Genomic DNA, 23,201 nt, shown 5'->3' with positions numbered 1-23,201 from the left:
TTACCAAAACATAATATTTCTCCCTGTCACCCCCTTTTCTACCAAAGATAGTCAAAGTAAAGACTAATTTGCAAAATAAGACTAGTCTCACTATACTTGCTCAACAAAAGTAGTGTTTTTAAGTCTGCTTTGCTGGAACTTTTAATAAGAAATCTCAGGTTAGACTTTACAAATGTCTCAAGAATACAAAGAGAACTTGTCTGGCTTGTTTCAACTGTGCCTGCAATATCTAAGACTTTGATGAATTATTCTTTTCTTGATGTCCCCAAAATACCTGAGATTCCTGGGTCTGCCAGGAAGTGACCTTTCTTACTCATCTGTAAGGCAAACACACTAAGAAACCACATAAGTAAAGTACAAGGTTGGCTTTTTGGCTCCATAAAGTCAACCTTAGTTCCTTAAAACTGTCTGATCCTATCTGATTATATGTACAGTTTCATATTTGACATTCTAGTAAATGTCATAGTAATATAGTCAAGGTATTCAATTGTGCCCTTGTTATAAAGAGAATAGATTCTCATCGAATTTCTGAAAGTAAGCATATAGCCATGAAAATAAGAGTAGTCATTAAGAGTTTCTGAATTCTACAGGGATCAGGTAGAGAAGAAAGGATAAATGTTTCAATTCTGTTTACGAAGGTATAATTTACCAGATTGCTGTAAGTTATAGTTATCTTAAGAAAAAAAGAGAAAAAACATTAAAGACCCAGAAATGTTCCAAAACAAGAAGTCATAAGAATTATAATTATCAGTTGGGTGCAGTGGCTCACACCTGTAATTCCAGCACTTTGGGAGGCTGAGGCTGGTGGATCACCTGAGGTCAGCAGTTTAAGACCAGTCTGGCCAACATAGTGAAACCCCATCTCTACTAAAAATAGAAAATATTAGCTGGGCATGGTGGCGGAAGCCTGTAATCCTAGCTACTCGGGAGGCTGAGGCAGGATAATTGCTTAAACCCAGGAGGCAGAGGTTGCAGTGAGCTAAGAATGCACCTTTGCACTCCAGCCTGGGGAACAAAAGCACAACTTTGTCTCAAGAAAAAAAAATTATAATCATCTTCATCGGGTCATCTGGTTCAACATAATTAATTCTTGTTTTGTTTAATCTTTAGTTAGCAAGTTCGTGAATGAATCAGTTTTTCCATTAGTGTTCTGCAAGTTCAAGGGTATGATTTTAGAGTCATCAGGAATGTGTACCTGTCCGTTTTCTCCATGAATCTCCTTGACTACAAATGCAAACTTTCTTGAGGTTCCTGGGCCTGCTAGGAAGTGACTTTTTTTACTCATCAGCAAGGCAACCACACAAAGAAACCATATAAACACAGGGGTTCACATTATAGTTGTTTGCAAAAGCTTTTAGGAATGCATCAGAATGAAACAATTAACTGTCCATGGATGACAAAAGACTTTAAATGGCCATGGTTAAAGTATAAGAATTCATTATAACACAATTGAGAAAGAAATCCAGTTATTTCTGTCACATACATTTTAAGATAGTAACTAGAATCAGGACTGATAACATTATATCAGGACCCATCAGATCTCTAGGAACTTCATACAATTTCTGGAACACATTATAACATAAATACATACAAATATAACATAAAAAAGATTGAGCATCACTTTTTTTTTTTTCTGAGACGGGGTCTTGCTCTGTCGCCCAGGCTGGAGTGCAGTGGCACAGTCTTGACTCACCGCAACCTCCACCTCCCAGGTTCAAACAATTCTCCTGCCTCAGCCTCCCAAGTAATGGGGACTACAGGTGCCCGCCACCATGCCCAACTAATTTTTTGTATTTTTAGTAGAGACAGGGTTTCACCATGTTAGCCAGGATGGTCTCAATCTCTGGACCTTGTGATCCACCTGCTTTGGCCTCCCAAAGTCCTGGGATGTCAGGGGTGAGCCACCACGCCCAGCCAGCATCACTTCTTTTTTGACAATGCTTCCCATGTAATTTAACAGACCAAATAACCCTAATTAATTTAACAATTAATTATTCTTTATTTTTATAAGAAGAAAGACAAGTCTTTTGCGGCTTTTTAGGGGCCTTTAGGAAAATTCCAAAGTTAGTTCAAGGTCAGAAAGGTTTCACTTAAGAGTTTGATTTTGCAAAGTTGTCAAAGATGCCAAAAGATTGCTGGGCTGAGTGGCTCATGCCTATAATCCCAGCACTTTGGGAGGCCAAGGCAGGAGGATCATTTGAGCCCAGCAGGTCGAGATCAGCCTGGGCAACACAGGAGGAGACCTCATCTCTAAAAAAAAAAATTTAAGAAGGACAGAAATTTTTTTTCAAGTCAAAAGACTAAATTTTTTTATTAAATAGGATCACAGGTCACTGTAAAACATTACTCAGTTATCCATTTAATCAACATGCTGGAAGATTTCAGAGGTAATTATAGAAAGGCATATAGTTATTGTTTTAAAGCTTAGCTCTTTTAATAGAGAAGACTGAGTCTTCTTAAGTAATCAAAGACCTGATAAAGACAACATGAAACACAGAATATTATTCTGATAAGATGCAAATATTTTTCCACCTAAGCAAATTCTAGATTTCCTGTGCAGATTACACAGAAGGTAAAGAAAAACCTTCCATAATATTTTATCAAGACAAGTCCAATAATAAATTACAAATAAAACTTTGTAATTTTAACAGAGAAGATGAAACTTTAGTTTTGGATTGTACTTTTGATATCAAGGCTCATTTTTGACATCCTTTATAATAAATTGATTCCATTTTAGCCAACTTGATCACACAAGATTCTTCTCTAACTTTCTACATATATTCAGGTTTTTCTTTTTCTTTTTGTTTTGAGACACTCTCCCTATGTTGCCCCAGCTGGTCTCAAACTACTAGGCTTAAGTGATACTCTTGCCTTGGCCTCTTGAGTAGCTGGGTCTACAGGCACATGCCATCATGGCTGGCCCAATTCAGTTTTGTCCTTCATTCATTCTCCTTTTTCATTCTGAAATTGCTTTTACATAAACTTCAAACATGAACCAAATTACTCTCCTTTTTTTTCTCAACAGAGACACATCTTAATGCTGCATGCCTTAATTATTTATTTATTTATTTATTTTTTGAGAAGGAGCATTGCTCTGTCACCCAGGCTGGAGTGCAGTGGCATGATCTCGGTTCACTGTAACTTCCGCCTCCCAGGTTTCAGCAATTCTCCTGCCTCAGACTCCTGAGTAGCTGGGATTACAGGGGCCTGCCACCACACACGCTATTTTTTTTAATTTTTAGTAGAGATGGGGTTTCACCATATTATCCAGGCTGGTCTCGAACTCCTGAGCTCGGGAAATCCATCCACCTTGGCCTCCCAAAGTACTAGGATTATAGGCATGAGCTACTGCACCCATCCAATTAAACTCTTTCTTTACTGCAATGCCGTGCTCTTCATTTGTGAAGCAGGCAGGAAGAACCTGTCAGGCAGTTACAAAAATAGGATAAAAGTATGTAAATGAGTTTTTTTTTTTTGAAACGGAGTTTTGCTCTTGTTACCCAGGCTGGAGTGCAATGGTGCAATCTCGGCTCACTGCAACATCTGCCTCCTGGGTTCAGGCAATTCTCCTGCCTCAGCCTCCTGAGTAGCTGGGACTACAGTCACGTGCCACCATGCCCAGCTAATTTTTTGTATTTTTAGTAGAGACGGGGTTTTGCCATGTTGACCAAGATGGTCTCGATCTCTTGACCTTGTGATCCACCCGCCTCTGCCTCCCAAAGTGCTGGGATTACAGACTTGAGCCACTGCCCCCGGCTATAAATGAGTTTTAACAATGATTATGGTTTATAATATGTCTACTAAAAATAGTTTCCCAAATCTCTTTGGTAACTTATACTCAGGGTTTTGCTGAGTTGTATACCTTGATCTTTTCATTGCATACCTAGATCTTTTCCAAATAAGACAAAACATTGAAGCATACTTGCTGGATATATGTGTAACTACTCTTGGCTTCTTAGTACTGAAGAACTACAGATATTTGAGTGTGTTAGTAAACATGTCCCATGCCACATTGAAAAACTGTCAGGACAGGCATGGTGGCTCACACCTGTAATCCTAGCACTTTGGGAGGCCAAGGCGGGCAGATCACAAGGTCAAGAGGTCGAGACCATCATGGTCAACATAATGAAACCCCATCTCTACTAAAAATACAAAAATTAACAGGGCGTGATGGCGTGTGCCTGTAGTCCCAGTTACTCAGGAGGCTGAGGCAGGAGAATTGCTTTAACCTGGGAGGTGGAGGTTACACTGAGCTGAGACTGTGCCACTGCACAGTCTCTGTGCCTGGGCGACAGAGTGAGACTCCATCTCCAAAAAAAAAGAATTTAACTGATGAAAAAAGAAAAACTGTGCTATGAAAAAATATGTTTCTAAAAATTATAAAATTATATATTCATAAATTTGCCTGTCTACACAATGTTAGAATTTTTTTAAAATTTCACTAGAAATTAAGCAATCATGAATTTATTCTTAACTCTTCATAACTTGTTCTTAACCTTAATAACCTTAATTTCACTTGGACAAGTTCCTTATTTACTCTGAGCCTGAGTATTCTCGCCCATAAAACGGGTCTAACCATGACACCTCCAAGGAAAATCATGATGCTGAAATGACTCAGAACAGTGCCTGGCATGGAAGAGCTGCTGGGAAAATAATCACTAACTCAGGAGGACGAGGCAGGAGAATTGCTTAAACCTGGGAGGCGGAGGTTGCAGTGAGCTGAGATCGTGCCACAGCACTCCAGCCTGGGCAACAGAGTGAAACTCTGTCTCAAAAAAAACAGAGAGAGAGAGAGAGAGAGAGAGAGAGAGAGAAGAAAGAGTTAATTTGTTGTGGGCCTGGCCATGTCATGCAGGAGACAAAGTTATTACTCAAATCAATCTCATAAAAGGCTCACAGATTAGGGTGTTTTCAAAGGCAGTTTCAGGGAAGGGTGGGAGTGGCTAGGAAATGGGTGCTTACTGCTCATTGGTTGGTGAAATCATAGGTGGTCCTCTTGAGCTGAGTTCCTTCTGGGTGGGGCCACAGGACCAGTGGGTGGGTACAGATGGAGCCATCATTGGTTGGTGTATCCTGTCCATGTTAGACATTCAAAAAACCTGAAAAGGTATCTCAAAAGGCCAATCTTAGGTGCTACAATAGTGTAGTGATGTTATTTGCAGGAGTAATTTGGGAAGTTGCATATCTTGTGACCAGTCTACACCTTAGCAGAAGTCAGGCTCCTCTCCTTCCCCTAGGAAGGTGATTGAGTTTTGGGGAAAGGCTACTATCACTTAAACTATAAGCCAAATGTCTTCCAAAGTTATCTCTGCCTAAGCCCAGGAATAATTAAAGTAGCTTGAAACCTAGAGGCAAGTATGGAGAGGTGGTCTGTCTAGATTATATTTCCCCCACTGCCATAATTTTCTCACTAATATATTTTTGCAAAGGCAGTTTCATTTACATCTATCATTTGTTCTTAACAACTATGTGTGGGTTACTTATGAAGATTTCATGACACATTAAACACCTAGCCATCATCTTAAATTCCTTTTCTTTGAGACAGGGTCTCACTCTGTCACCCAGGCTGGAGTGCAGTGGCACAATCTCAGCTCACTGCAACCTCCACCTCCTGGGCTCAAGCAATCCTCCCACCCCAGCCTCCCAAGTAGCTGGGACCACACGTACATGACACCATGCCCAGCTGATTTTTGTATTTTTTGTAGTGACAGGGTTTCACCATGTTCTCCAAGCTGGTCTCAAATTCCTGAGCTCAAGCAATCTACCCACCTTGGCCTCCCAAAGTTCTGGGATTACAGGCACGAGCCACTGTGCCTGGCACTGGAGTTATTTTTCTTACTGACAAATGTAACATAGAGACAACATGAACTTATTTGACTAGTAAACCTAGGTAGAAGAAAAGTTGTGTCTGTATTATATTTAATGCTGACAACTTTTAAGGCATATCTGTTTTTTACTAAGTCAATAATATTCTTATTTACCAAAGATTACTCAAATCACATGAATCTGGAAAGCATTTGGTTCAGTTCTTATTTGTCCGAGAGAATCCTTAATTGAACACTGATTTTTTTCCTTAATCCAATTAAATAAAGCTCTTTTTCTGTTGTTGTGTTTTGGAGACGGAGTCTCACTCTGTTGCCCAGGCTGGAGTGCAGAGGCACAGTCTCGACTTACTGTAGCCTCCACCTCCCAGGTTTGTTATAAGAAAAATTTGGGGCCAGGCGCTGTGGCTCAAGCCTGTAATCCCAGCACTTTGGGAGGCCGAGGCGGGTGGATCACAAGGTCAAGAGATCAAGACTGTCCTGGTCAACATGGTGAAAACCCGTCTCTACTAAAAATACAAAAAATTAGCTGGGCATGGTGGCGCGTGCCTGTAATCCCAGCTACTCAGGAGGCTGAGGCAGGAGAATTGCCTGAACCCAGGAGGTGGAGGTTGTGGTGAGCCGAGATTGCGCCATTGCACTCCAGCCTGGGTAACAAGTGCGAAACTCCGTCTCAAAAAAAAAAAGAAAAAGAAAAATTTTGATGCTGCAAAAGAAATATCACTCAAAGATATGTCCTCTCAGCAAGGCAGTTTACTTCTATAGAAGGGTTTGGGGTGCATGGATGGAGCAATGATGGCCCCTGCAGTCTTGGACAAGGGGGAAGGGGTACTTATGCCTGACGTGGGTTGTTCCTACTGCTGTGTCATTCCCCTATTGGCTAGAGGTAGACCGCACAAGCTAGACTAATCCCAACTGGCTTTTTAAAGAGAGCAGGGGTCCGAGCTAGTGTGTTAGGGTGGGTGTTTTGGTGGGAAGGACGGCTGAAGGCGGGTCAGAGCAGGTAGCTGGGGGTGACCTAGGTCAAAGAAGGTGACTGGAGCAGGTGACCAGGATGAGTCAGGACAGAGCTGGGAGCTGGGGGGAACAGATGTGAACTATTGATTTGAACCGGTGGAGAAGGTTGTTTACTGGAATTACAAAGAAGCTAAACTTTAAAATAGAGAATTAAAGAATAAGAGAGCTGAACATACTAACATACTGATTCTTTAAAAAAAAAACCTGGGGTTCACTATAACAGGTTCAAGAGATTCTCCTGCCTCAGCCTCCTGAGTAGCTGGATTACAGGCATGTGCCATCACACTCGGCTAATTTTTGTATTTTTCGTAGAAACGGGGTTTTGCCATGTTGGCCAGGCTGGTCCCGAACTCCTGACCTCAAGTGATCCACCCGCCTTAGCCTCCCAAAGTGCTGGGATTACAGGTGTGAGCCACCAAGCCTGGACCAGTTAAATAGAGCTCTTTTACAACTTAATTCTGGCAACACCATTTGGAGGTCAAAAAATATTACATGCCTGTAACATGCATAGGAAGACATACACAAACATGAAAATAGACAGACTAGCTGGATTCAAGTTGTGTTTTTGGCAGATGGAACGAAGTACCAGCTCAGAGGGCTAAAGCTTTTAATAACATATGGAAATGTCATAAGTGTTTTTTATCTGTCCATTTTTTCCCCAAATATCTCTCCTTTTTATTCCTTCTGCTGAGAGTCATCTCCCTGACGTTTCCCTTGCAAGAGATGGCTCTCAGATCCCATAGAAAACAAGGTAGAGAATTTGCATCTCAAAGGCACAAAGGAATGATGTACTTTTACTCCCAGGAAGAGTCTGGGGGTATATTTGTCTGTAACCAGAGGTGAATCTTAGGGAAGCTACGAACTCCATTTTAGGCCAGTGACTAAGGAGACATCTAGCAGCGACATCATGTTCCCAACGCCCATCTGAGTGGATAAAATATCCAGTCTGTTTCCAGTCACTCTTTTTTTATTTTTCAGCCTCAGGTAGTTGCTTTTGGGAGACCCTGAGTCCCTTGAGAGTAGGGAAATCTCAAGTTCAAGTGACTGGGGGGCTGGAGGGCCAAGGAGAAAAGTCTGGCCAGGTAGACAGAAGGATGGAGGATGGGAGCTTGCAGGACACAATAGAATTCAAGAGTACTGGAGAGGCCGGGCACAGTGGCTCATGTCTGTAATCCTAGCACTTGGGAGGCCAAGGTAGGTGGATCACCTGAGGTCAAGAGTTCGTGACTAGACTGCCCGACATGGCAAAACCCCATTTATACTACAAATATAAAAATTAGTCTGGCATGCTGGTGCATGCCTGTAATCCCAACTACTCAGGAGTCTGAAGCATGAGAACCACTTGAACCCAGGAGGTGAAGGCTGCAGTGAGCCGAGATCGCACCATTGCACTCCAGCCTAGGCAACAGAGTGAGACTCTGTTTCAAAAAAGGAGAACTGGAGAGAAAATGGAAGAAGAGAGGAAAAACAGGAGCAACGGGAAGGAAGAGGTTGCAGGGGAGCCAGGGTAGGGAGATCTCAAGTTCCCCAAAGAAGCCAGTAAAGTCCCACGTTATCCTCAGCAAAATCGTGCCAACAATAGGGAGCCGACAGAGTTGGTTGAACACTGAAGCAGTCAGCAGGGCTTCAGGAAGGGAGTTTCAGGTGATAGAGACATTCCCATGGGAGTTGCAGGATCAGATCAACAGAACAGAGAAGACTTAAAACAGTAACTCCTATGAGGGTCTGAATATTGGCTTCTGGTCAGGCCAACTTCTCGGCATAGAGCTCCTTTAAAAAAATCCTTTCAAATATTTTATTACCAAATTCTTCTGGGACAAACATTAAGTATTCCTGGCAATCTTGAACTTTTATTTGAATAATTTTTTTTCCTTTTTCATTTACAGAAAATGTATACTTAGCAGATGACTAAAGCCCAAAGCAGTAAGCCTCTTAAAACTTAAAACCAATGAAACTTGGCCCCGTGAGGTGGCTCATGCCTATAATCCCAGCACTTTAGGAGGCCAAGGCAGGTTGATCACGAGGTCAAGAGGTCGAGACCATTCTGGTCAACATGGTGAAACCCCGTCTCTACTAAAAATACAAAAATTAGCTGGGCATGGTGGTGTACGCCTGCAGTCCCAGCTACTTGGGAGGCTGAGGCAGCAGAATTGCTTGAACCCAAGAGGCAGAGGTTGCAGTGAGCCGAGATCACCCCATTGCACTCCAGCCTGGGTAACAAGAGCAAAACTCTGTCTCAAAAACAAAACAAAACAAAAAAAACAATGAGCCTTTATGGCTTAACCACAGACATGAGACGCTTCTTCAAACAGGGTGCAAAGATACAACCATTCCCACAGACCACCAAAGGAAGAAAGTCTTAGATAACACCCCAAGAACTGGCAATGGTTGGTAGGACATGAGAAAAAGAAAAATCATTTCATCCGGCCAGATGTTGTGGCCCATACCTGTAACCCCAGCACTTTGGGAGGCCGAGGCAGGTGGGTCACTTGAGCTCAGGAATTTGAGTCCAGCCTGGGCAACACGGTGAGACCCTGCCTCTACAAAAAATACAAATATTAGCTGGATGTGGTGGTGTACACCTGTAGTCCCAACTACTCAGGAGGCTGAAGTGGGAGGATTGCTTAAGCCTGGGGAGGTCGAGGCTGCAGTGAGCCACAATCACACCACTACACTATAGCCTGGGTGACAGTGAGACCCCGTTCACCTCTGCTTCCAAGAAATACATTTCATTTAAGGAATGTGAGTCCCTTTAAATTCTGAGACCCAGAAAGGCATTTAAAATGTAACAGCAGTCACTTCCCTCTCTCCCTTGAGTGAAATAATTACCTCTAGCAGCTACTTGCTATGGGAGCTCTAGACTGTTACCAAGTAGCCATCAAATGCCATACACCCTGTCATTCAACAATGCACAGCCAATCACCAATGTTCATAAAAATAACTGAGGTTATTTCTGTAAACCAACGAGAATTCCTGACAAACAACTTTTGTAATTGCCCCTCCTCTTCTGATTCGTTATTTTTTTTCCTTTAAAAAACTTGAGCCTCTCTTTTGTTGTCTGGAGCAGTCCCCAAGGCAACTTGGAAGTGTGTCCTGGGCCACAGGCCACAACTCCGTGCTGATGACCTCTCTTTGAACTAGATTCTGACCGTTTTGATAATTTTAGGTTGATAGACACTGGTCACAGATGGGATGCAGCCCCCACTTCTCCTTCTGTCTGGTCCTATTCCGGCGTGGCCCCCGTCTGGCAGTTGGCTGGCTGTATTCTGAGGTGTCCCCGACCTGGCGGTTGGCTGCCTACACAAGCAGCCTGGATAACCTGGGCACCCCAGCAGTCAGAAAGCCATGCGACATTTTTAGGACACAAAAGGAGACAGGAAAGCAATAGCTGTCCCTGGGAGTGAAAGGATCAATGACCAATGGTTACCCCAAACTGTATTTCACCATAGTCACAGTACAAAAAAAAAATAATTCTTAACAAATGATTTCTCCTGCTAATGTGAATTTGAGACAGAAGGGACAAAAGAGAAACCTGTACCTTCCTCTCACTATACACGGAGATCCAGGAGTGCTGACTGCCACATTCTTTCTTTTTTTTTTTGAGACAGGGTCTCATGCTCATTGTCCAGGCTGGAGTGCAGTGGTATCGTAATCACAACTCACTGCAGCCTCAATTTCCCAGGCTCAAGAGATACTCCTGCCTCAGCTTCCCGAGTAGCTGGGACTGCAAGTGCACACCACCATGCCTGGCGAACTTTTTGTATTTTTGGTAGAGATGGGGTCTTGCCATGTTGGCCAGGCTGGTCTCAAACTCCTGGGCTCAAGTGATCCATTGGCCTTGGCCTCCCAAAGTGCTGGGAGTACAGGGGTAAGCCACTATGACTGGTATAGGGACAGAGAAACTCTTACAAATGGAGATTTTTTGTTTGTTTGTTTGTTCTTTGTGTCAGAGTTTCACTCCTCTTACCCAGGCAGGAGTGCAATGGCTTAATTTTGGCTCACTGCAACCTCTGCCTCCTGAGTTCAAGCAATTTTCCTGCCTCAGCCTCCCGAGGAGCTGGGATTACAGGTGCCTGCCACTATGCCAGACCAATTTTTGTATTTTAGTAGAGACAGGATTTCACCATGTTGGCCAGGCGGGTTTCGAACTCCTGACCTCAGGAGATCTACCTGCCTTGGCCTCCTGTAACACTGGGATTACAGGTGTGAGCCAACGTGCCCAGGAGGGTTTTTCTGGTGTTTAAGTATATATGTAGAATTATATTTTATTTTTAATTAATTAGAGATGTCTTGCTGTGTTGCCTAGGCTGGTCTCAAACTCCTGATTTCAAGTGATCCTCCTACCTCAGCTTCCCCAGTAGCTGGGACTACAGGCATGACACCAACTCCAGCTAATGTTTTGATTTTTTTGTAGAGATGAGGTCTCCCTATATTGCCCAGGCTGGTCTCAGACTCCTGGGCTCAAGTGATCCTCCTGCCTGGGCTTTCCAATGTGCTGGGATTAGAGGCATGAACCACTGTGCCTGGCAAGAGATGTTATTTGTTGTTGCTGAGACTATCAAAAAACAGCAGAGAGATGTTTTTTATAGATGTAAATTTCCCTTACAAAAGGGTCGTTTTTTAAATATTTAATTTTTTTTTGAGATGGAGTCTCTGTCACCCAGGTTGGAGTGCAATGGCACGATCTTGGCTCACTGCAACCTCCATCTCCTGGGTTCAAGTGATTCTGCTGCCTCAATCTCCCAAGCAGCTGGGATTACAGGTGCCTGCCACCATGCCTGAGTAATTTTTGTATTTTTTTAGTAGAGACGGGGTTTTACCATGTTGGCCAGGCTGTTCTCAAACTCCTGACCTTGTGATCCACCTGCTCTGGCCTCCCAAAGTGTTGGGATTACAGGCTTGAGCCAACATGCCCGGATTAAATATTTAATTTAATGTATTTTTTTTTAGAGGCAAGTCTTGCTCTGTCACACAAACTGGAGTACAGTGGAGTGATCTCACCTCATTGCAGCCTCTGCCTTCCTGGTTCAAGCGATTCTCCCATCTCAGCCTTCCAAGCAGCTGGAACTCCACTTGGGCAGCCATGCCACCATGCCTGGCTAATTTTTGTATTTTTAGTAGAGATGGGGTTTCACCATATTGGTCAGGCTGGTCTTGAACTTCTGACCTCAGGTGATCCACCTGACTCAGGCTCCCAAAATGCTAGATTTATAGGTGTGAGCCACCATGCCTGGCCTTAAACATTTTTTTTTTTTTGAGATGGAGTTTCACTCTTGTTGCCCAGGCTGGGGTGCAATGGTGTGATCTCTGTTCACTACAACCTTTGCCTCCGGGGTTCAAGCAATTCTCCTGCCTCAGCCTCCCAGGTAGCTGGGATTACAGGTGCCTGCCACCACATCCAGCTAATTTTATATTTTTAGTAGAGATGGGGTTTCACCATGTTGGTCAGACTGGTCTTGAACTCTTGACCTCAGGTGATCCACCCCACCTCAGCCTCCCAAAGTGCTGGGATTACAGGCGTGAGCCACCTCACCCAGCCATTTTATTTTCTAAATAAAGACAGGTTTTTATTATGTTGGCCATGCTGGTCGTGAACTCCTAGACTCAAGCGATCCTCTTGCCTCAGACTCCCAGATAGATGTGACTACAGGTGCACACCACCACGCCCAGGCAAAAGGGTCATTTTCACTCTGCTTTCAGGGTTGCTTCTTCTATTCCTATTTCTCAGCGTAATCCGTATGCCAAAGAGGCCTATTTTGGGTAGCATATTCTGGTCTCCTACAGTGATCCGGCCTTCTGGATGTCACCGGCTGACTCCTGCAGAAAGAAGTTGGGACAAGCAGGTAGAAGGGACAGGCACACTGCCAAGGAGAAGTGCAGAGAGAGGCCTGAGCCCATGAGGGACTGGGGTCTGGCAGGTGAACTGCAACACAGCCCAGGATTTTGGTTAAAGTTCCCATCTCCACTGTTTAGTGGCCCTTTCCACCTTCCTCCCTCCAAACTAGCTTTTTTTCTTCTGTTCTCTCTTCCCCATTCTTGGCCCAGGCTCTGCAGTCTCAGCGATTAGTGGTCCTTTCCTGCTACAGCCCAGCCAGGCTCGTGTTATTCTGGGGCCACTGACCCCAGATTCACCCAGTTGGCTCAGTCATTTGGTCATCTGTGACCTCTGACTCCTCAGGCATGAAAAATCCAGCCAAACCCAGCAATCTGCCCAAAGCTTAGAAGTTCTCTAGAAAGAAATTAGAAATTATTATGTCAAAAACCTCAATAACTTTTGTACCAACCTAATGAATTAAAATTGGCCTTTATCCTCCTGGCAGGGAGGATGCCCTGATCACAAAAGTGGTTCTCCCAGAGTGATAAGTGAGGCTTATCCATTGCACTGCAGATGTGCTGACCCCTGTCACTTCCCCAAATGTGGAATCCTAGTTTTTCTGTGAACTCCTGACCTCAGGTGATCCGTGCATCTCGGCCTCCCAAAGTGCTGGGATTATAGGCATGAGCCACCACGCCCAGTCAGATCCCATTTCACTTGAATCACAGAACAAGAATATCAGCCAACTTCTGGGTTACGGCATTAAAAAAATAACTACGTTAATAACCAAGAGAGGGCTTATGCAATGAGGGCTTCACAAGCATCAGGCTCTGCACTTTTATGTATATTATCTCACTAATACGTATCACCATGAAGAGTGGGTTTTATTCACCCCTACTTCATGGAAGAGAAAACTGAGGCTCAGTAAGGGTCAATAAACTGCCTGAGTTCACAAAGCCAAGAAAAGATAGAGCCAGGATTGGAACTCACATCTCTCAAGCTCCAAGACCATGCATAGCCCAACGCTAAAGGGTGCTGTTTCACTATTCGCATTGGCCAGTCTTTGTATTGACCATTTCTCTCATTCATTCGGTAAAATGTTTATTGAGTACCTATGATGTACCAGGTGCCAGGGATGCAGTGGTGAACAATATCTTTGATCCCATGGGTCAAAAGTAAGAGCTCAGAACCAAAGTAAGCCGAAAAGCACACCTGCTGGCTTCTTAGACATCTACACTGGCCCATATCCTTGATCTCCGCCACCACGGCCTAAGGTGGCAGCGGCCCTTTCATGACTTCTTCCTCTTTAGTTTGAATTTACTGGAATAAAAAATGTGTGTAAAAGTAAAGGGAGCTTGCAAAGTGATTTCCTCCTCCAAGTTCTCCTTCCTCCAGGGAGGGTGACTCAGAGCCCCAAATCCTTGCTTCTCTGTGTTTCGGCCTAAGTTTGAGGCACAACGGCCTGGCTGGCCCTGCTCCTCTCAGTTTCTCAATTGGCCTAGGTCCAGTCACAGAGAAAGCACTGGCCAATTTCCTTTCCTTCATCTTCTGCAGCCAGCTCTGCCTGGAGCCCGAAGGGTCTGGGCCAAGGTTTGTTCTCACCCTTGTCTCTACCAGCCCACCCTCATCTCCCACCAGTGTCCCCAGAACAAAGGCAGACTTCTTCACGTCCTCCAACTAAACTAGTTTCTCCAACTTCTCTGGCAGAGGAGTTTTTGTTCATTGAAGGAGCAAGTCCTGACCTGCAGAGTCCTTTCTCTGAAGGACTGGGATAAAACAAAATCAGATGGGTTATGAAAGAGTTGCTGAAACCGCTGGACCAGAGCTGGCTGTGGGGGCTGGGGTGCTGGGGAAATCCTCCCCATCCTCCGTGGTCTGCCTTACGGCCTCTTAACTTTCAATCTGTCTTTTCCTTCTATGATTCAGCTCCAGGTTGCACAGAAAGCAATTCTTTCCCCACTCAGAGGAGCTCAGTACTGCTTTGCTTGACTGCCATCAGGTAAGAGAGCAGTTTAATCAATGGGTGACATAAAAGACTGAGTAAGAAGACAGTTGTCTTAGACTGACTCTGCGAACAAGATTTCATTTTAAATTTAACAGTGCTCAGAAACCTTATCCTTATCACTAGTACTGTCAGAAGCATTTGAACCAGAGTAACTCCATCCTGAATAGGAGCTGGGTACAATGAGGCTGAGACTCCCAGATGGTTAAGGCTTTCTAAGTGACAGGATGAGATAGGAGGTCAGCACAAGATACAGGTCATAAAGACCTTGAGGATAAAACAGCTTGCAGTAAAGAAGCCGGCTCTAACACACCAAAACCAAGATGGCCACGAGAGTGACCTCTGGTCGTTCTCACTGCTACCCTCCCACCAGCGTCATGACAGTTTACAGATGCCACGGCAACGTCAGGACGTTACCCTATATGGTCTAAAAAAGGGAGGCATCAATTATCCACTTCCTGTTTAGCATATCATTAAGAAATAAATGTAAAAATGGGCAACCAGCAGCCCTTGGGAGCTGCTCTATCTATGGAGTAACCATTCTGTTATTTCTTTACTTTCTTAATAAAGTTGCTTTTACTTTACAGACTCTCCCTGAATGCTTTCTTGCACAAGATCCAAGAACCCTCTCTTGGGGTCTGGATTGGGACCCCTTTCCTATAACAGCACTGTTTGACTAGCTCTTGTCTGTCCTTACTTGATGGCTCTCTGTGGGTTTTAAAAACCCAGTGAGAGTCTAAGTGCCTCTGATGAGATCTCATGCCATTGCTTGGATCCCCTGGGTCAGTAATGCCCTGGGCTGAGCTAGGCACTCTGGCTGGTCAGTATTTCTTGATTTCCCTATAGCACAGCTAAATAGCACACTCAGCCTCAAAGCAGGAGGAAAGAGACATTTTTCTGCTGCATCTGAAAATATCTTTTGGAAACAGTCTGTTCATGTCTCCTGAGCAGGACAGAGACCAGATGCAGGTGGAGATATCTAAACATGTCTTATCTGGATAGAAAATAGAACTTAAGATAATAAATATCTTGGAATTTGATAAAACCCAGAGGCCCCTTCCTGGGACATGATTAATTGAAGAAAAAAAAAGCCTAGTAATACGTGACTTTATCAGAGAGATTTATGTTCAGTTGAAAGCCAAGTTATTTTAAGCTGAGCAAAATGAGGATTCAAATTAAAGGAGCGCAGAGTAAATGTTTGGCATAGTAGCGGATGTCTTGGCAAGTTTCTCAGGGATGTGTTTTTCAGAGATGACAGGATTAAAGAGAAACCTTTTATAATATCATACAGGAAACAGACTGTCCATAGTGCCCAGCACATATAGGTGTTCAATAATATATATAAATTTTTTTTGAGAATGAGTTTTGCTCCTGTCACCCAGGCAATGGAGTGCAATGACATGATCTCAGCTCACTGCAACCTCAGCCTCTTGGGTTCAAGTGATTCTCCTGCCTCAGCCTCCTGAGTAGCTGGGATTACAGGCGCACGCCACCACACCCAGCTAATTTTTGTATTTTTAGTAGAGACAGGGTTTTACCATATTGGCCAGGCCGGTCTCAAACTCCTAACCTCAAGTGATCTGTCCACCTTGGCCTCCCAAAGTGCTGGGATTACAGGCATGAGCCACTGCATCTGGCCAATAAATGTTTTATTAAAAAAAAATTTACTTAGTAAGCAAACACTTATATTGCACTTAGACGATGCCGGCACTATTCTACGTGTGTTACAACTATTTACTCATGTTCCTTTTGCTTCTGGCCTTGAGGCTGAGCATGCCATTTAGCTGGGAGTAATCAAGAAATACCAGGCCAGGCATGAAGGCTCACACCTGTAATCCCAGGTCTTTGGGAGGCCAAGGTGTGAGGACTGCTTTGAGGTCAGGAGTTCAAGCCAAGTCTGAGTAACATAGTGAGACCAATCTCAACAAAATAAAATTTAAAAATTAGCTGGTCATGGTGGCTCATGCCTGTAGTCCCAGCTACTGGGGAGACTGAGGCGGGCGGACCTGTGGAACCCAGGAGGTGAAGGCTGCAGTGAGCTGTGATCCCGCCACTATGCCCCAAAGTGGGCGACAGAGGGAGACCCTGTTAAGAAAGAGAAAAGAAAGGAAAGAAAGAGAGAAGGAAGGAAGGAGGGAAAGAGGGAAGGAGGGGAGGAGGGAGGGAAGGAAGGCAGGCAGGCAGGAAGGAAGGCAGGAAAGCAGGCAGGCAGACAGGAAGGCAAGCAGAATAGCCAGCACACCTAGCGCAGCCCTGGGCACCACTGACCCCTATGTTTGGGTTGAGATCTGTCCCTAAGAGTTAACTTCAACCCCAGGGCTGGCCAGCACTGCTGCTGTCAATACCTCATTTGTCCCTCACAACAGCTCTGGGGCCGCCTCCTTTCTGTGACAGGGGACCCTGCCGTCCTCCTGCTATTACACCAAAGCAGATGAAACTGCTGATCTTTCTCACTGATGTTTTGGCTGTTTTCAGTTTCAAAAAAAATGACAATTAAATGCAATTGAACCTAATATTGCCTACATTTTAAAAGAAGAAATAAATGCTCAGAGTGGTTAAGTAACCTGCCCCAATGCCTCAGAGGTAGCCAACAGCAGTATCTGGATTCAAAATCCAGTTTGCCTTCTTCTGAACTTCTTAACATGCCACTTTTAACCACGGATTAAGAACCTGGGAACCAGTTGCTAGGGTTTGAGTTTCAGCTCCTCTACGTAGCAGCCCTATGATTTTACCATAAAGGGTTTTCCTCTCTGTGCCTCGGTTTTCTCATTGGCAAAATGGAAATAATAATAATGCAGACCAGGCGCGGAGGCTCACGCATGTAATCCCAACACTTTGGGAGGCACGGGTGGGTGGATTCCTTAAGTCCAGGAGTTCGAGACCAGCCTGGGCAACACGATGAGTAAGACCCCACCAGGTATAGGAGCTGTGCACCTGTAGTCCCAGCTACTCAGGAGAATCACTTGAGCCCAGGAGTTGGAGGCTGCAGTGAGCTGTGATGACACCACTGCACTCCAGCCTGGGTGACAGAGCGAGACCCTGTCTCAATAATAATAATAATAATAATAATGATGCAGTATTGTCCAATTTATAGGGTTCCCCTGAGGATTGAATAAGGAAATCTGAGTACAGAGATTAAGAACAGCGCCCCGCACTGTGAAAGCACCCTATAGATGGGAGTTACTATTATCATCTTCAGATTCCTTTGATACTTTTTTCCTGCTTGAATAAAATCCAGTAACACGCACACACACCCCTCCTTTGTCCACTAATGTAATCCCATAAAACGGAGAAACTCAGTAGTGAGGGCATTCTGACTCCAAGCAGGAAAGAGATGAACGATGAACCTCAGGCTGAGCGCCTCGCGGTTTCCCGGCGTCACCGGGACTGAGGCTGCAGTTTGGCCTCACACTGCTGGGTCTCCTTTTCTTAAGGGCTAGACGGGGCTGTCACCTCTCAGGAGTCAGCTGTGATTGATCCTTCTCAGCTACAGGGGAGCGCCCGTAGGAGGGCAGGCGGCAATGGCAATTCTCACAAGCAGTCCCTAAAACATCCCAGCCGGGCGCGGGAAATTCCAACGAGGTGGAAGCCTAGGGGGCAGGGTGAGGAAATCCCCAGGCCGGGCCCAGAAACCGCTCCAGGTGGAAGTCACTTGTCCAAAGAGAACAGGGCGTAACGGGGGTCATTTCAGGGCTGTTCTTTTACATCGGTGAGCACAGTCTCCTTTTCCCTAGGGGTTTCTAGAGGCCACACGCGCCCCCACACCCCGCCCCCGGGGAGTCGCCTGGAGGTCTCGGGGAACGCCCAGCTAGCCCGGGGCGCTCGCAGCATCCGGACCTGGTCCGCCCCGCGCGGCCCCTTTAAGAGCGGCCACGGCCCACGTGCTCCGTGACATCAGAGCAGGAAGTGTTTGAGGAAGTCGAGCCACGCTGCCTGGGTTAAGAGTCTCGCATTTTAATGTTTTTAGGGGGCGTCAGAGCCCCGGGTTTGGCCGCCCCAGCCCCGCCTCCCCAGCCCCGGAGATCCCGCCCCCTGCCCCGCGTCCCCGCCGACAGGTGAGTCCCCCCGGCGGGCGCGGCCCAGGTGCCACCTGCAGGCCCCGCCGCCCTGCCTGGGCGCGCTCCCCACCGCCCCGCTCCCATCAGGCCCGGAAGACCCCTCTGTGCCGCTCGGAAGTCGCAGCTTGCGGACGGGGGAGCGTTTCACTTGTGGGGGATGAAGTTTGGGAAGCCGGGAGAAACAGCTCTGGCAGGGGTGGCTCCTTGGGGGTGGGTGGCTTTGAGAGAAACCCGCGATTTATGGGGATGTTATAAAGACACACGTGACCGAGGGGACGCTCAGAAGTAGGTTCTGTCCCTGCTAGCTCGGGCAGAAGGTGGGCAGGCCCGGGGGCCCCTGGTGGAGTCAGTTAGGGATTCCCTCGCTAGAGCAAGGGCGTGGGCATCGCCTCCCTAGGTGGCTTGCTTTCTTGCTTGCTGCCACAGCAACCGGGATGGGGGAGGGTAAGAGGGACAAAAGTTTGCCACAAAGTTTGGACAAACCAAACACATTGTAAATGGTAAAAAGCCAGTGTATTTTTTTTCTCTTCTATACAAGAGCAGTGATATCTCTTGCCTTCTCCAGCCCTTTGAGCTCCTTTTTTTTTTTTTTTCTTAATCCTAACCTTTTATCCCCCACCCCAAATTGCTTACAGAGTTAGCACGACATCAGTATGAGCTGGTCACCTTCCCTGACAACCCAGACGTGTGGGACCTGGGAAATGAAAGAGCGCCTTGGGACAGGGGGATTTGGAAATGTCATCCGATGGCACAATCAGGTAGGCCCTCCTCTGTGCAGCCTCGGGAGGGGCGGGGAACCAGGCTTCCTCCTCATTGCCTATACCTTCTCTGTTCCTAATGGGACAAGGACTCGCTTTTGGCCTTGGTCATCTTGGGACAGTGAGTAGGGGGACTGGGAAGAGGGCTTCAGAACTTCTGAGCTGACTCTAGGATAGTGGTCTCCAAGTTTTATCGACTATGTCACCTAAATAGCAAAAAAAAAAAAAAAAAAAGTTAAGCTCTTAGTCTGTATTATACATATCTATGGTAACAGTGGAATATCATGTACTAATATATACTGATATTATATGTTATAAAACATACAGAAATAGGAAAATTTAAAGGATGAGAGTAAATAAATAGTTTTAAATATTTTAATGGCTTGAGACCAGGAGTTCAAGACCTCCAGCCTGAGCAACATAGCAAGACCTCATCTCTACGAAGTTTTAAAAATTAGGCAGCCATGGTGCATACCTGTAATCCCAGTTGGAGGCTGATGTGGGAGGATTGTTTGCCCAGGAGTTTGAGCCTGTAGTGACCTATGATTGTGCCACTGCACTCTAGCCTGGGCAACAGAGTGAGACCTTGTCTCAAAACAATTTTTAAAAAATTATTTAAAAGGCTGGGCATGGTGGCACACCCCTGTAATCCCAGCACTTTGGGAGGCTGAGGCTGGTGGATCACTTGAGGTGAGGAGTTCAGACCAGCCTGGCTAACATGGTGAAACTCCATGTTTACTAAAAATACAAAATTAGCTGGGCATGGTGGCATGCACCTGTAATTCTGGCTACTCGAAGGTGGAGTCAGGAGAATCACTTGAAGGAGGCAGAGGTTGCAGTGAGCTGAGATAGTGCCATTGCATTCCAGCCTGGGCGACAGAATGAGACCCTGTCTCAAAAAAAAAATTTTTCTTTGAAATATTTGCTGACTATGATGTCTTCCAGTATTTCTTGCAATACTGCACAGCACAAAATAAGCAGATCCACATGAAAGTGAGAATTTCATTTAGAATGATGATGAAAATCCGTATTTCAAATAATTAAAATTTTTTTTTTAATTTTGTAGAGAGATGGGGGTCTTGCTATGTTACCCAGGTTGGTTTCAAACTCCCATCCTCAAGCAGTCTTCCCGCCTTTTCCTCCCAAAATGTTAGGATTACAGGCCTGAGCCTCACGGCACCTGGCCTTAGCTGAGGTTTTTAAAAATTTTTTGTAGTGATGGGGGTCTAACAATGTTGTCCAGCTAGTCTAGAACTCCTGTCCTCAAGTGATCTTTTTGCCTTGTCCTCTCAAAGTGCCAGGATTATAGGCATGAGTTGTACCTGGCCTGTTTTTAATTTTTAATTGACACATAATTGTACATATTTATGGGGCACAGTACAATGTGATATTTTGATGCATATATAATGTATAATGATCAAGTCGGGGTAATTGGCATATTCATCACTTGAAACATCCTTTCTTTTTGTTGGAAACTGTCAAAATTCTTCTGGGTATTTTGAAATATACAATTATTCTTTTTTGTTTTTTGGAGACAGTTTTGCTCTGTTGCCCAGGCTGGAATTCAGTGGTGCGATCTCGGCTCACTGCAACTTCTGCCTCTTGAGTTAAAGCAATTCTCTGCGTCAGCCTCCTGAGTACCTGGGATTACAGTCCCACACCACCATGCCCAGCTAATTTTTATATTTTAGTAGAGATGGGTTTTCACCATGTTGGCCAGGCTGGTCTCAAACTCCTGACCTCAGGTGATCTGCCCACCTTGGCTGCCCAAAGTGCTGGGATTATAGGCATGAGCCACTGTGCCTGGCCTGAAATATACAATGAATTTTTATTCACTGCAGTCACCCTGTTGTTCTATAGAATACTAGAATTTATTCCACCTAACTGTAATTTTGTACCCATGAACTAGTCTCTCCCATTTCCCCCTCTGGCCCCCATCCCCCACCCCTTCGTGCCTCTGATGACCACTATTCTACTTTCTACTTCTATAAGATCAGGTTTTTTTGTTTGTTTGAGGCAGAGTTTTGCTGTTGTTGCCCAGGCTGCAGTCCAATGGCGTGATCTCGGCTCACTGCAACGTTTGCCTCCCAGGTTCAAGCGATTCTCCTGCTTCATCCTCCCTAGTAGCTGGGATTACGGGTGCGCGCCACCACACCCAGCTAATTTTTGTATTTTTAGTAGAGGCAGGGTTTCACTACATTGGCCAGGCTGGTCTGGAACTCCTGACCTTAGGTGATCCACCTGCCTCAGCTTCTGAAAGTGCTGGGATTATAGGCGTGAGCCATCACGCGTGGCTGAGATCAGTTTTTTTTTTTTCAAGATGGAGTCTTGCTCTGTCACCCAGGCTGGAGTGCAGTGTCATGATCTCAGCTGATTGCAACCTTTGTCTCCTGGATTCAAGTGATTCTCCCGCTTCAGCCTCCTGTGTAGCTGGGATTACAGCCATGTGCCAACACGCCCGGCTAATTTTTGTATTTTTAGTAGAGACAGGGTTTCACCATGTTGGCCAGGCTAGTCTCGAACGCCTGACTTCAGGTGATCCGCCTACCTTGGCCTCCCATAGTGCTGGGATTACGGCATGAGCCACCATGCCTAGTCTTTTTTTTTTTTTTTTTTTTAAATTTTTAATTTCTTTTGAGATAGGGTCTCAATCTATCATCCAGGCTGAGTGTAGTAGTGACATCATGGCTCACTGCAGCCTTGACCTCCTGGGCTCAAGTGATCCTCCTGCCTCAGCCTCCTGAGTAGCTGGGACTACAGGTATTTGTCACTATGCCTGGCTAATTTTTGAAATTTTGTAGATATTAGGTCTTTCTGTTGCCCAAGCTGGTCTTGAACTCCTGGACACAAGGGATCCTCCCATCTCAGCCTCTCAAAGCTCTGGGATTACAGGTGTCGGCCAACCGACTTTACCCAACTGAGATGAGTTTTTTTTAGCTCCCATAGATGGGTGAGAACATGTGGTATTTATCTCTGTGGGCCTGGCTTATTTCCCTTAATGTAATGCCCTCCAGGCTCATCCATGTTGCCACAAATGACAGGATTTCATTCTTTTTTATGGCTGAATAAGAGTCCATTGTGTCTGTGTACCACATTTTCTTTATTCATTTGTTCATTGATGAACATGTAGGTTGATTCCATATCTTGGCTATTTTGAAGAGTGCTGCAGTAAACATGAGGGTGCCAATAAACTTGAGGTGCCAATGAATCGGATAAACTGATTTCCTTTCCTTTAGATAGATACCCAGTAGTGGGATTGCTGGATCATATTGTAGTTCTATTTATAGTTTTTCTTTTTTACTTTTGAGACAGAGTCTCACTCTGTTGCCCAGGCTGGAGTGCCGTGGCGTGATCTCCATCTCCCTCAGCCTCCTCCTTCCATGTTCAAGTGATTCTCCTGCCTCAGCCTCCCGAATATCTGGGATTATAGGCACTCACCACCACACATGGCTAATTTTTGTATTTTTAGTAGATATGGGGCTTCCCCAAGTTGGCCAGGCTGGTCTTGAACTCCTAACCTTGTGATCTGCCCACTTAAGCCTCCTAAAGTGCTGGGATTACAGGCATGAGACACTGCGCCCTTTCTTTTTCTTTTCTTTTCTTTCTTTTTTTGAGATGGAGTCTTGCTCTGTTGCCAAGCTGGAGTGCAGTGGCAAAATCTTGGTTCACTGCAGCCTCTGCCTCCCAGGCTCAAGCAGTTTTCCTGCCTCAGCCTCCCAAGTATCTTGG

General features: G+C 45.2%; 1 protein-coding gene across 4 annotated transcripts in view; it reads left to right on the top strand.

The window, feature by feature from the left end:
- The first annotated feature begins 18,544 nt into the window (after positions 1–18,544).
- The window catches only part of IKBKB (inhibitor of nuclear factor kappa B kinase subunit beta), a 59,528-nt gene continuing 54,871 nt past the window's right edge, over positions 18,545–23,201 (top strand). For 2 of the 4 annotated variants that reach the window (XR_013525683.1, XM_002757003.5), the window contains exons 1-2: positions 18,545–18,711; positions 19,350–19,472. Coding sequence is in view for 3 of the 4 variants with exons in the window: in XM_002757003.5 (XP_002757049.1) it covers positions 19,368–19,472 (105 nt within the window). In the remaining variant the exon portion in view is untranslated. Of the gene's footprint in view, positions 18,712–18,805; positions 19,000–19,349; positions 19,473–23,201 lie in introns of those variants that run through there. The other 2 variants (XM_035270443.3, XM_035270442.3) reach the window with 2 other exon arrangements.

The sequence above is a fragment of the Callithrix jacchus genome, chromosome 13 (genome assembly GCF_049354715.1).
Source record: "Callithrix jacchus isolate 240 chromosome 13, calJac240_pri, whole genome shotgun sequence".
In the NCBI taxonomy this organism is placed as follows: Eukaryota; Metazoa; Chordata; class Mammalia; order Primates; family Cebidae; genus Callithrix; species Callithrix jacchus.
This window is presented reverse-complemented; position numbering and strand designations above follow the sequence as displayed.